The following is a 14,971-nucleotide window of genomic DNA, read 5'->3' as shown; positions in this document are numbered from 1 at the left end:
TTTATACTAGGATGGTAAGGTAAAATAACTAAATCACTGTTTTGACTGTTAAAAAACTATCCTTTAAGGGTTTAAATGCAACACTGTGAGATTTGCTTTATTGTAAATGAAAACCAAAACTAGGTTGTTGGTTTTTTTTGTTGTTTTGTTTTTTTAATTGTGCATTTGCCGCTTTGTGTTTATTTTGTTTTGTTTTTATTTTTTTTTAAGTAGAAACAAACATTTTCGTCAGCGGAGATGAGAAAAGTGCCAACGAGGGAAAGTAAAAAAAAGATAAATAAATCACATGTTTATTTATTAGGTTAATTTAACGTTTTATCAGCTACGAAAAGCCACAAAATCACTCTTGACTGTATTTAAACCAGTTTTAAATCCTTTATTATTATTATTATTATTATTGTTATTACTGCATTTACAGGAACATTCGATAAAATTCGATAAAAATAAACACGGAATCCTGTCATTATTATGACAAAAGTTACATCTGCTAAAAGAGAAAAACCCCTGTGAGTTTATTTCAGTACAAACAAAGTAAAAATCAGCGGTTGTTGTTTTTTTTGTGTGTGTTTGTGTGTAAAAGTTTGCAGTTTTCTTGTTACATTTGCACTATTTGTAAACTCAAACTACAAATACAGACAGTTTTGAATGCCTTTAAAGCTGCGTGTCGTGCACTTTTTCACCAAAAAAAACGAAACTTCCTTCAACAGAAACGGACTCTTAACTCTCACTTGGTTAGAAAAGGAAAGTGTGAAGGGATTAGAGTTAAAGGTCAAAGGTCAAAGGTCAAAGAGAAACTGACTGACGAGTCCTCAGTGTGTTTTTAGTCACAGATCCCTTTTTATTTGTTTTAAAGGAACTAAAAAAGAGCAGAGAAGCAACTATGCATGAGGAATGATGAGGAATAAATGTGTTAAAATATTATTATTACTGAGGGTGAAAGTAAATAAATGAGTGTCGTATAAAAATATCTTGTTCTTAATGAATTAACTGCCATTTTATTTTAACTTTTTTGGGGGGTTTTTTACACCAAAATTTGCAACTCAATCCCTTTTTATTGCACTTTGCAGTCTCACCACTAGATGTCACTATATTTTTTTTTTTACACAGTTGGCTTTTACTTCTCAAAGCTGCCTCTGGATCTCGCTGTAAATAGATTCCTCTTTTTTTTTCTTTTTTTTTTTTTCGCCAAAAAAAATGCCAAATGTCAACATTTCTAATAAAAGCAAAGAGGAAGCGAGAGAGCGTTGCCCAATTCTGGACTGAAAAAGGTTTCCTTGCAGGATGAGATTATTCACTTTATCGCAACAACAAGTCTTCCGATGTAGTCTGAGAGTAAAAAAAAAAAAACCCCCCCAGCTATTTTTTATTTATTTTCTGTAAACATTAGAACTCTTTCCCTAATGCACACATGAGCAACATAAGGCTCCGGGGCCAGGTCCGGCCCGCAAACGCAGTTTTATCCGGGCCCCCCGTCGACGTCCTCACACAGGTCAATAACTGACTTTTATTTTGAAATATTATGGCCAGGCGTCCATGAGGCATGAAAGGAAAAAAAGAGACCAAACGTCTCGGTGCGTGGACGTGGTCGAGGAGGACGAGGAGGAGGAGGAGGTTTCGCCGCGTCGGCGTTTCCCGTGCGTCACCGTGCTGCGATGATGAGTCGAGCGTTTAAAAAAAAAAAAAAAAAAAAAAACCACACAAACAGACGAGGACGCTTTGAGAGTTGAGTGACAGGTCATTAGAAGACAGAGAGTGAGACATGTCTGTGTTTGACGGACGAGTTCTGCTGTGGACGCTGTGGACGCTGTGGACGCTGTGGACGTGGGACGCTCGCTGTGACGCTCAACATGGAGTTGAAGAGGGTGAGTGTCGACCGGAGTCGATGCGACGGTGAACGTGAATGTGTTTGCAGTGTCAGAAACGACTTTTTTAAACTCTGAAACGACTGTTTAAAAAGTCAGTAAAATCAGTAACTTCAGGATTTTAACTGTGTCCACTTTCTCTTTTCTCCTCTGACTCAGTGGAGATTTTCCGCTTTGACCGTCAATCTGCTGTGAAGTGGACGTCTGAGCCAAGTTCACAGGTGACTTTGGTTCATTTTAGTGACACATCTATCTATCTATCTATCTATCTATCTATCTATCTATCTATCTATCTATCTATCTATCTATCTATCTATCTATCTATCTATCTATCTATCTATTCTTTATCTAAGCGTTTTGAACATTTTATTTTGTAACTCAACTCAACTCAACTTTGTTTATAGAGCGCTTTAGGCAGCTATAGCTGGTACAAAGTGCTTAACAGTACAGTAAATAAAACATGGCACATAGGAGACAAAATAAAAACAATAAAACTATAAAACAGTAACAACGTTTAAATAATAAAAAACAATAAAACTATAAAACAATAAAAATGTTCAAACAATAAAACACTAAAACAAGAGCAGAGTCTCATGCTGAGTTGAACGCAGAAGAATAAAAATGTGTTTTAAGATGAGTTTTAAAAATGGACAGTGAGGGGGGCCTGTCTAATATGAAGCGGGAGGGCGTTCCAAAGTTTGGGTTAGGGTTAGGGTTAGGGTTAGGGTTAGCTAACCCTGCGCGTGCACTCAAAACGTTTTGAACATTTTATTTTGAAAACCGGATGTCGCTAACCCTGCGTGCTCGCTAAAATCGTTTTGAACATTTTATTTTAAAAACCGGATGTTGCTAACCCAGCGTTCACGCTGAAATCGTTTTGAACATTTTATTTTGAAAACCGGATGTCGCTGACCCCGCATGTGCGATCAAAACATTTTGAACATTTTATTTTGAAAACCGGATGTCGCTAACCCTGCGTGCTCGCTAAAATCGTTTTGAACATTTTATTTTAAAAACCGGATGTTGCTAACCCAGCGTTCACGCTGAAATCGTTTTGAACGTTTTATTTTGAAAACCGGATGTCGCTTACCCTGCGCGTGCACTCAAAACGTTTTGAACGTTTTATTTTGAAAACCGGATGTCGCTGACCCCGCATGTGCGATCAAAACGTTTTGAACATTTTATTTTGAAAACCGGATGTCGCTAACCCTGCGTGCTCGCTAAAATCGTTTTGAACATTTTATTTTAAAAACCGGATGTTGCTAACCCAGCGGTCACGCTGAAATCGTTTTGAACGTTTTATTTTGAAAACCGGATGTCGCTGACCCCGCATGTGCGATCAAAACGTTTTGAACATTTTATTTTGAAAACTGGATGTCGCTGACCCTGCGTGCTCGCTAAAATCGTTTTGAACATTTTATTTTAAAAACCGGACGTTGCTAACCCAGCGTTCACGCTGAAATCGTTTTGAACGTTTTATTTTGAAAACCGGATGTCGCTAACCCTGCGCGTGCACTCAAAACGTTTTGAACGTTTTATTTTGAAAACTGGATGTCGCTGATCCCGCATGAGCGATCAAAACGTTTTGAACATTTTATTTTGAAAACCGGATGTCGCTAACCCTGCGTGCTCGCTTAAATCGTTTTGAACATTTTATTTTGAAAACCGGATGTCGCTAACCCCGCATGCACGCTCACAACGCTTCGAACGTTATATTTCGAAAACTGGATGTCGCTAACCCCATCGTTTTTGCGCTCAAAATGTTTTGAACGTTTTATTTCGAAAACCAGATGTCGCTAACCCTGCGCGTGCGCTCAAATTGCTTTGAACGTTTTATTTACAAAAACAGGATGTCGCTAACATCTAGCTAGCTAGACATATAGCTAGCTATTTTTGACCTAGATATCTAAGTTATTTATTTATAAGAAATATATGTCTTATTGTTATTATTATCATGTGACTTTCCACAAACTGTTTATTTCCTGTCCTGCAGTGGAATGAGTTGAAGCTGAGACTGGACACAGACAGTCCGGTGCCCGTGCTCCAGGCTTGTGGACGAAGAATAACGAGAACGGCTCTGAGTCCGTGGATCGAGCGCAAAGACGCTCGCAACATCCTGGTGGACGTTACTTTTGCCCAGGAGGCGGAGCCCTCGGGTCAGCGGAGCCCTCTGGGAGTTCACCTCTTTGACCTGGACGCGCCGCTTACGAGGTTCCACAGAAGCTGGACGAGTCTGGAGCTCCACCATCCAGAGCCGTTTCCTGACTCAGTTCCGCAGCAACAAATGTCGAGATATTTCAAGCAGAGCCGGAGTCTGAGTCTGGGCTCGGTCTCACACAAAGGTTTGCAGCTCGCCTTCTCCTACTCGGGCACATGCGTGTTCATATCGTCCGTCAGACTGTACTACAGGACGTGTCCGGACACCGTGGTCCACCTGGCCTCGTTTGGACGGTCGGCGGCCGGCTCTGGCCTGATGACCGGTTCCTGCGTGGTCGGGGCGGTGGAGGTTTCCCCGCCGGTCAGCGAGTGCAACCTGGAGGGAGCGTGGGAGCCGGTGGAGGGCGGATGTTCCTGTGAGCCTGGGCATCGAGTCAGGGACGACACCTGTCAAGGTATGGAGATCACAGAAAGGTCGGGAACCCGGGGTCTTCCGAGAGTTAATGTTGGATCTTTGGAATTCTTTGGGGCCAATTCCTATCTTCACCCTCAAGCTCAACCCTTAATCTTAACTTTGCCCTCAAAACCAAGTGTTGAGGGTTATTTTGTCACTTAGAAATGGGACACCCCTTAAATGCAGACACGTCTTCATACTGTAGGGGGCAGAATAACGCCAAAGCTACGTCCAGTCTGTCAACTCCAAAAAAGAAGAAGAAGAACACATTTACGTCAGGATTATTTATTACGATCGGTTTGTCGGTCAACTTATTAGGTTGTCAGTTAGTTTCGAAAACCGGATGTCGCTAACCCCGCGTGTGCGCTCAAAACGTTTTGAACGTTTTATTTTGAAAACCAGATGTTGCTAACCCCGCGTGTGTGCTCAAAAAGTTTTGAATGTTTTATTTTGAAAACCGGATGTCGCTAACCCCCGCGTGTGCGCTCTAATATGATATCTATCTATTGTATTTATCTATATATCTGTCTTGTAAGCATTTTGAACATTTTATTTTGAAAACCGGATGTCGCTAACCCCGCGTGTGCGCTCTAATATGATATCTATCTATTGTATTTATCTATATATCTGTCTTGTAAGCATTTTGAACATTTTATTTTGAAAACCGGATGTCGCTTACCCCGCATGCGCGCTAAAATAGTTTTAAGGTTTTATTTTGAAAACCGGATGTCGCTAACCGCCGCGTGTGCGCTCAAATCGCTATGAACGTTTTATTTAGAAAACAGGATGTCGCTAACCCCGCATGCTCGCTATTGTCAAGATAAGATTGTTTTCTCGTTTTAACGAGAAGCTATCACGTTATTTTGAGATACGATGTTTTTGACGTTATAACGAGAAATAAGTTAACGTGATAGTTTCTCGTTGTAACATAATACTGAGCAGCAATACGCTTCCGTAAAATGTTTACGTCACGATTATTTATTCCATTTGTCAAAATCTCAATATTGAGGGCGATACAGCCCTTAAACTTGGCCCTCAACTTTATTTTTCTGAGAATCGGGACAGCACTTTTGCATTAGCATTAGCATTAGCATTTTTGAGATTGAGGGTTAAGCAAGGAATTGGAATTCACCCTTTCATTCACTCACCCACACATCAGTCTAATGCTCATGTGTTCACACCTTTCTTAGGAAGCCACAGCCCAGGCCTTTCACATCCTCTTTTCCCATGATCCTCTTCTGTCTCTTGTCTATTTTCTGCCACAGCTGAGAAACACTTTTGTAAACATTGCACAAACATCACCGGTGTCACTGCGAGTCAATGACACCATGATTTTTTACTTCTTTTTTTTGTTCTGTTCCACCAGCGTGCGGGATGGGCTACTTCAAACCGACGACGGCCAATGACAGCGCGGGTTGCCAGGTTTGCCCGGCCAACACCAGGACGCACAGGGAAGGATCAGAGCGGTGTGAATGTGTGCCGGGGTTCAGCCGCCTGCCGACTGAACCTGCTGACGTCGGCTGCACCAGTAAGACGCTACACGACAACTCAATTGACATTAAAGCAGTTCAGAGAGAAAGGGCGCCTCCTGTTGGTTGTTCTGCGTCCTTTCAGTGCAAAGGACCCAATTGTGATTGGGGTTGCAAAGTGGCAGAAACTTTCAATGGGATTGGGAACTTGAATTCAGGAATTTTGAACTATTCAAAATTAGGGGACTATGGGAATTTAGGGGTATATATTATATATATATATATATATATATATATATATATATATATTTTTTTTTTTTTTTACAGACAAAAGTTGAAATAAAACTTTTTCTTTAAATTGACAAAGGTTGAAATATAACTTTGAAAAAATTGACAAAAGTTGAAATACAACTTTTTTTTTAAATTGTCAAAAGTTGAAATATAACTCTTTTTATTAAATGACAAAAGTTGAAATAAAACTTTTTTAAAAATTGACAAAAGTTGAAATACAACTTGACAAAAGTTGTGTATCAGGCTTGTGCAGAGCTCGATGATGAGGGTTATCTGAATCAGGTGTTTTTGGAGCAGGGTAACATGTAAAACATGGCAGGTCAGTGTTTCCCTGAGGACCAGGGTTGGGAAACACTGCCGTAGACTTCCATTCAAACTGAGTTCTGTTTGCAACCAGTGGAGTCGCCCCCTTGTGGCTAACTGCTACTTCCATCAAGCTTTCTACCTGTATACCTGCGTATTTTGACTGATTTGTTGACACGTTCTCTGCAGAGCCGCCCTCGGCCCCCGTGAACCTGACGGCGCGTCATCACAACGACTCTGCGCTGCTCGTGTCGTGGGATCCTCCTCTCGACCGCGGAGGCAGACGGGAACTGGCGTATCGCGTGAAGTGCGAGGAGGCGGCGGGCGCCGGCAGTCGGTGGCAGCCGTGCGGGGACCGTGTCGATTTCCTGCCAGACTCGTCGGCGCTGACCAACACGTCGGTCAGCATCGTGGGAGTAAACCCGCACCGTGACTACAGGCTGTCTGTGCAAGCCTGGAATGATATATCCAGCCTGCAGGGGGCGCAGCAAGCTTCTACTGCCACTTTAACCATTCATAGATGTACGTACAATTTAGCTACTTCATAATAATAATAATAATGATATTGTAAGTAGATTTGATGACATCCGGGTTTTCCGTAGACAAGAACTCACGGATGAATTGTTTGTTGATGAGATAAAGATGTGCATCATCGGTATAGCGGTGAACGTGTTAGCATTAGTTATTTTATTACACACAAGCTAGGTGCGGGAGCAGTGGTTAGCACTTGTCTACACCCAGGGAGAAATAAGGGATTGGGTGTCTTGCTCAGGTGTGCCCTAGTCCTTGCCTCATCCCGGGATTGAACCAGCAACCTTAAGGTTAATTCCTTCTCCTCTCAGTATAGAATAGAAACTGTGTAGGCAGATATTTAGCATATGAGCATGTACCGTCGATGGTGAAAAGGTGAGGGGGCCGAGCATAGAGCCCTGGGGTACACCTTGGTTGACTGGGGATGGGATGGAGCTATGGCTTCTATAGGTTTTCTTCTGAAGAGCTATGGGTGGAACCAAATTATTTTTCATGGGTGTTTGAGGTCATTGGTGAGAGCAAAAAAAAACATGCTCTGGTAAGTTCTGAAGAGTTTGTAGAGCTCATGAGGTCGAACATACCCTTACTTAGTTTTGAGGGCAACTGCCAACTGGGCAAATTTGGAGATGGACTGGTAGTGGTTTTAATGTCCTTTAGGTGGCGCCCTCCTCCGTTTGGTATGACCTGTAGGATAGGGTGGCTGTAGATGTTGAGATATATTCAAGTAGCAGCACATACAAATCATGTGATGCAATACTACCAGCACAGGCATTAGACAATCAAATCAGGATTACGTGTTTACACTCAAACAGTACGATTTTTAAAGTGAATTTCTCTGTTTCCTAACAGGGAAACGTCCCGTTGCGGTGGTCACTGTTGGTCCGGGGTTAAACATCTCAGGAACCAGGAACCAGGAACCATCAGCAGCTCCTCTGAACCACCACGACAAACGCTCCTTCCTGTGGCTGACAGTTGGAGTTTTGTGTGGCAGCCTTGTGCTCACGGCTGTCATCTCCATCGTGGCCTGCGCCCGGCGTGGAAAACACAGCAGACTGAGGTAAAAGCTCTCTTCAACCTTCAATCTGCTTCTTTTGACCTCAAAAAGCACCTCATTAATTCCAGGAATAAGATTCTAAAATGAAAATTGTCGTCGTGTCGCAGCTCAGACGAAGACCTGGAGCTATTGCCGGTGTCTGCGGAATGTTCCTACAGACGTCCACAGGTGGTGGAGGCTCCAGCTCAGCAGACCAGTGGTAAGGCTCAATATTTCATCCATTCATTCATTCATTCATTCATACCTGACCTTTAGAAATCCATTTGCGTGTACGTTTCAGGGGTGGAGGAGGCGGCCCACGTGTTGGAGGGCCTTGGTGGAAGCCTGCTGGCCAGTCTGAGGGAGGTTCTGGTGGAGAGGAACAAGCTGACCCTGGGGAAGGAGCTCGGCAAAGGTCGGTGTCCAGTTCCTTCTCATCGCAAGGGGTTAAAGGTCACATAGAGTGGTCCTGTTGCACATATATGTCAGTAATGGAGGTCTACTTACATACATTAACTTGTTTTTATGGTCAAAAACCTCCTAGTTGCTGAAAATGAGGCGATAGAAATCTCTCCTTACTGACAATGTCCTCAGCCACAATATTTTAGACATAAATCTCACCCCCAGAAGACAGAGACTGTGTTGTGATTGGCCAGCCAGCGTAGAGCCTTCCCAACTGTCTTGTGATTGGCCAGTACCCGGAAGTGACATATTCAGCACACCCCGCTCTCAGAAGCGCAGCACCCCCCTCTGGAACGGTGGATGCACTGCTCCTCATTATCAAAACATTGTTTTAACAGTGTTTAAAAATAGCTTCTTCACGACTCCCCGCCGCAGTCCCTTTTATGACTTAGACCCGGAGTTATTCTTCTTCTGCGGTTCAATGTACGCAACCGGATGTGCCCGGACTAGTGCCCGGAGCAGAGCGATCTGCTGTTCAGGAGAACCGGTGTTTACGTAACCGGACCGGGTTTTTTCAGAGATCTCACTGAGCCCCGAGATTACAATAAAACACAGCGTTCTCAGAAGTGGCTGAACTGTTTGTTTCGAACCTTCAGGGCTTCGTAAACAAGGTAATGACGCAGATACACACTAAAAAACAGCGTTAATTGGAAGTTCCGGTCTAGGTCCGCCTTAAGATCACAAAGATCCTTATTACGTATTACGAGAGGTCGGACTTTTAACATCACCAACATTTTGTCTTGTGATAACTGAGTCTTCTTACCTTGTTCCACAGGACAGTTTGGTTTGGTCTATGAAGGCATTTATTCGCCACAGGAAGGTGAAGACGTGAAGGTGGCCGTGAAGACCATGAAAGGTTTGTTATCCACTTTGTTATCCGACCTATAATCCACCGTCCTCGTCTTACCGTTGTCTCTGTCTCAGTGGGAATCCACTGTCAGGAGGATCTGCACGAGGTCCTGAAAGAGGCCGAGATCATGAGGAACTTTGACCACGAAAATGTGCTCAGGCTAATCGGTAAGCTAACGTTTATTGTCTCTTTAACAACCCTTTTTTTGTTCACTTGGATTCGTTGTCGCATATTTTGCAGCGCTAAAGTCATCTCGGACTTTTGCAGTTACACATGTTAACCACTAGATGGCACAGCGTTCCATAGTCTTAAAAGGGTATTAGTGATGGAAAGTTGTGGCGTGGAAACTTAAATAAGGGAGAATTTTCTTGTTATTTTTGTGAACTACATTAGCCTGTAACTGTGTTTGTCCCGCAGGAGTGAGTTTACAGAGAGAGCAGGACTGCCCCCTGCTGGTTCCTCTTGTATTGCTCCCCTACATGAAACACGGAGACCTGCGACGATTCCTCATCGCGACGCGCTACGGTGACATTCCTATGGTGAGACACAGTCACTGCATGCATGTACTGTGTATATATGTATATGTATATGTATATGTATATGTATATATATATCAAGTAAAAGGAAGACCATGTCTAATTTTCAATTACATCAATATGTTGATGGTTTGTCATTGTTTTGAAATAAATGATTGATATTAAACGTCATTATTGTAAAATATAGTCATTATTTTTGACATATTAAGTCATTGTTTTGAGATTTTAAGTTGTTATTCAGAGATATTAAGTCATGTTGAGGATTATGTCTCATTATTTTACATATTAAGACATTATTTTTTAAGATATTAAGCCATTTTTAGTATTATGAGTCATTATTATGACATGTTAAGTCATTGTTTTGATATTTTAAGTCATTATTTTGAGTTTAATGTCATTTTATAAGGTTTTAATTTGTTACTCAGAGATATTAAGTCTCTTTTAGTGTTATGTCTCATTACAATGACATTGATTAAGTCATTATTTTGAGTTTAAAATTTCATTTTTTGAGATTTTAAGTTGTGAGTCAGAGATATGAAGTATTTTTTTAAATATTATGAGTCATTATTTTGACATAATGAGTAATTATTTTGAGGTCAAAATGTCATTTTTGGAGATTTTAAGTTCGGAGATAGAGATTGAGAGATATTTTAGTGATTTTACTATTCACAGTTATTATTATTTATCACATATACTGATATACTTTGATGACGTATATATCATTTTAAAGTCTCCGTCCTCTCCTGCAGTTTGTGCCTCATCAGAGTCTCCTGCGCTTCATGATGGACATCTCAGCAGGGATGAACTATCTCAGCTCTCGGGGCTTCCTGCACAGAGACCTGGCTGCACGCAACTGCATGTGAGTGACCACCAGAGGGCGACATTGAGCGGGAGACAGCACAGACAGAGGGGGGAGGAGGGGGAGGGGGGAGGGGGGAGAAGAAGTGTGTGTGTGGGGGGGGGGGGGGGGGGGGGACATGAGACCAAGGCGTCCTTGTTCACATGTGACTGTGTCTCTGTGTCCTCGGATATTGGTATTCAGTATTCACCCATGACTTTTATTCTGTAAGGAAGTGTGTGTGTGTGTGTGTGTGTGTGTGTGTGTGTGTGTGTGTGTGTGTGTGTGTGTGTGTGTGTGTGTGTGTGTCGAGGGTTAGTTGGATGAATGGATGAATATATAGAGGAGTGGATGGATGTATATATATATAGAGAGAGGGGTGTATGGATAGATGAATATGTAGAGAGAGATGAATGGATGAATATATATATATAGAGGGAGGTGTGTATGGATGAATGGATGGCTGAATATGTAGAGAGGGGTGGATGGATGAATGGATGAATATATATAAAGAGAGAGGGGTGGATGAATAAATGGATGGATGAATATATAGAGGAGTGGACGGATTAATGAATGGATGGATGACTATAGAGGAGTGGATGGACGAATATATATATATAGAGAGAGAGTGGGCGAATGAATGAATATATAGAGGGGTGGATAGATGAATGGATATAGAGAGATGGGTGTATGGATGGATGGATGAATATAGAGGGGTGGATGGATGGATGGATGAATATATATATAGAGGGAGGTGTGTATTGATGGATGAATATGTAGAGAGGGGTGGATGGATGAATGGATGGATGAATATATAGAGGAGTGGACGGATGAATATATAGAGGAGTGAATGGATGAATATATAGAGGAGTGGACGGATGAATATATAGAGGAGTGAATGGATGAATATATAGAGGAGTGGACGGATGAATATATAGAGGAATGGATGGATGAATGAATGGATGGATGAATATATAGAGAGGGAGGTGTGTATGGATGGATGAATATATAAAGAGGGAGGTGTGTATGGATGGATGAATATATAAAGAAGGAGGTGTGTATGGATGGATGAATATATAGAGAGGGAGGTGTGTATGGATGGATGAATATATAGAGAGGGAGGTGTGTATGGATGGATGAATATATAGAGAGGGAGGTGTGTATGGATGGATGAATATATAGAGAGGGAGGTGTGTATGGATGGATGAATATATAGAGAGGGATGAATTGATGAATAATATTTATAGAGAGGGGGTGTATAGATGAATGGATGAAATATACTGTATATAGAGAGAGGGTTGGATGGATGAATTAATGAATATATATATATATATATATATATATAGAGAGAGAGAGTTGTTGTATGGATGGATGAATTTATAGAGAGAGACTGGGGAGGGTTGTATCAATGAATGAATGGGTGAATATATGGGGGGTTGTATGGATGTATACACACACACACACACAGATATATAGATGGGCGTGAATATGAATGACATGATCACATGACTGTTTCCTCCTCAGGTTGGGCGACGACCTCCGAGTGTACGTGGCTGACTTTGGTTTGTCAAAGAAAATCTACAGCAGCGATTATTATCGTCAGAAAGTCACCGTCCGCGTCCCGGTGAAGTGGATGTCCATGGAGAGTCTGTCTGAGTCCGTGTACACCACCAAGAGTGACGTGGTGAGTTCACGCGCACACACAGTGTCACAAACTACACTACACTGTCATAAATTGACTTACTGGTGAACGAGTGAATGTAAACGCCTCGCTCCTCTCAGTGGTCGTTCGGCGTCACCATGTGGGAGATCGTGTCCCGGGGCAGGACTCCTTACCCTGGAGTGAGTAACCACGAGCTGCTGGACGTGCTGCTGTCAGGACACAGGCTCAAAGCTCCAGAAGAGTGTGACCACAAACTGTGAGAGGCTTTAATCGACCGGGCAGAGCTTTATCTCCCTGTCGGACATCGTTTTCTGACTGGAAACTCAACTGTCTGCACCAAATCCCATTGAGAAAATCACCATTTTTACGTCACGGCGCACAGGTGCCTCCTTTTGTGAGTTCAGACGTGTTATACTGTGACACGGTTTGTGAAATCCTTGGTGTCGGATTCACCGAAGTGACTCAAACTTAGCAAACGAAGCAGAAAGTCTTGTGTCGTAGCGCGTTTAAAAAATGCTGCTTTTCTCTATGGAATCCGGCGCAGGACGGTGAAACGTGATTTTCCAGTCCACAAAGACTGTCTAACAGGGGAGATAAAGCAGCAGCAAAACATATTTATCTACACCATGTTCACATCCTAACTCTTCCTATATCTCCTGCCACAGTTATGAGGCCATGCAGAGCTGCTGGGAGAAGGAGCCCGACCGGAGGCCTGGCTTCGCAGAACTGGGCGAGACACTGAAAGGTCTTCTGTCAGAGCTGCCGGTCCTGGAGGCCAGCCAGGAGGCCAGATACATCAACCAGGGCCTGGAGGCTGCCGCTGCTGCTGCTGCTGCCTCCTCCTCATCCTCCTCTCTGGAGCCACAGGCCGACTCTGGAGGACGATGTGAAAACGTCTACCTGTCGTCACCTGTGGCTGCAGCAGCAACAGCAGCAGCAGCAACAGCCAGAGACGATGGTGTGGAGGAAGAGGACGGATACTTAAAATATACTCACTCACTAATGCTGGCGACAGTCACTGAAGAAAAAGATGAATTTTGATGTTTTTTTTAAAGAATATTTTTTGTCACTCTTGCTTGCTGCTGGACAGCCTTTTGTATGTATGGAATGAGCAATTTGAAAATGTTTGCACTAATGTTCATTTATTTACTCATCTACTTTGATTTCAATCCCTGTCGTTCTGTCTTTTATAGATAATAAAATCATATCTTATTTCATATAATAATTTCAAAATCAATTTCAGACCAAATTTCTGTTGTTTTTCTGTCTTTATGGTTTGTTTGGGGAGGACTAGTCAGAAAATTAGCATTGTTTGATATTTGTTATGTTGTGTAATGGGCCAGTACGCTTTAATGCAGTTAAAAAACAACAACATTCAAACAGACATAAGTGGGTATTAATGTTGTTTATTTTTTTTATATATATATTTTTATAAATTAATTTTTAAATACAAAACATGTACCCATCTATTCATTTCAGCTCGTTTTAATACGACTTTCATAATAAACTACAAATCCCAGCATTGATGTGTGTTTCCTTTCATTGGAAGATGCGTTCAACGTCAATTGTCGTGCTCGTTTTTTCCCCACTAGTTGTGTGACATTTGAGTTTTCGGAGCGTGTCACGCTGTCTTTAAAACTTCAAAATGAGATCTAATGCGCAAAAAGATCACAAAACAAATGTTTTCATGATCTTATTCTCAAAATGAAACCAAAAACAACATGAATTCAGCCCGGTGATATTGCGTAGTGTCGTTTCTCCGTCGACATGGGTTCGTCCCTAAACGCACCGTGTGGCGCAACCGGAAGTAGAATTGTGAAATCGCTTAACCGACATTTAAGTAGAACACTCGTGATTTAACGTCAGCGCTAATTCAGCGAAAATCAACGGTTTACATTCGGTTTAACTCTCACGATTATAAAGTAACGTGATTTACGTTTTCACGAGAGGGGAATCCGGTTTATGCTCCGTGTTGACGTCTAGCCGGAACCTTTTTTTGTATAACTTTATTGAAACGAATTTAAATGTACAAACACTAAAATAAAATAATAAATATGACAAATAGATAAAGGTAAATAATTCTTAAACAATGAGAAATATACCTTTAATATATATATATATATATTAAAGGTAGAGGTAAATGGGTTTGTTACTCTTAGGGCGGTATTTTCTTTTCTTTTCTGAGAGGAAATCACCTTGAAAACCTATGAAACTGGGGGATTTTTATTGATCTCACACCAGGGGAAATGTACTTGTTGCGGTGTAAAGTTCAGAAAAGGGAATAAGAAAATAAGATTATAGAACATAAACAAATACCAATTTATTTGTAATTTAAACAGACATTGTTATAAATTAAATAGCAGCATTCTGTACATAAATCGATCGAAAAGGTGCAAAACAAGACAAATAAACTTATCTCCAGACAAAATGTTACTCTGACTTCATATATCTATTAATATATATAGAGTTTGCGATGTGATGTACTTCATTAAAACCCTGAACTGTATATCAAAACAAACACT

General features: G+C 41.6%; 1 protein-coding gene across 1 annotated transcript; it reads left to right on the top strand.

Annotated features, from left to right (window-relative positions):
* Positions 1-1,759: 1,759 nt before the first annotated feature.
* Positions 1,760-13,490, top strand: LOC310942041 (tyrosine-protein kinase receptor TYRO3; the record flags this gene model as incomplete). Its single annotated transcript, XM_083907313.1, has 15 exons — positions 1,760-1,862; positions 2,022-2,083; positions 3,856-4,474; positions 5,840-6,001; positions 6,726-7,058; positions 7,917-8,124; positions 8,229-8,320; positions 8,402-8,515; positions 9,338-9,418; positions 9,487-9,579; positions 9,830-9,951; positions 10,698-10,807; positions 12,311-12,470; positions 12,569-12,705; positions 13,115-13,490. 15 exons carry the CDS (start codon positions 1,760-1,762, stop codon positions 13,488-13,490), a joined length of 2,772 nt encoding a protein of 923 aa, XP_083763439.1.
* Positions 13,491-14,971: the final 1,481 nt, after the last annotated feature.

Source organism: Microchirus variegatus, assembly GCF_963457635.1.
Source record: "Microchirus variegatus genome assembly, chromosome: 2".
NCBI lineage: Eukaryota > Metazoa > Chordata > Actinopteri > Pleuronectiformes > Soleidae > Microchirus > Microchirus variegatus.
Note: the sequence above shows the minus strand (reverse complement) of the source record. Positions and strands in the feature narration are given on the sequence as shown.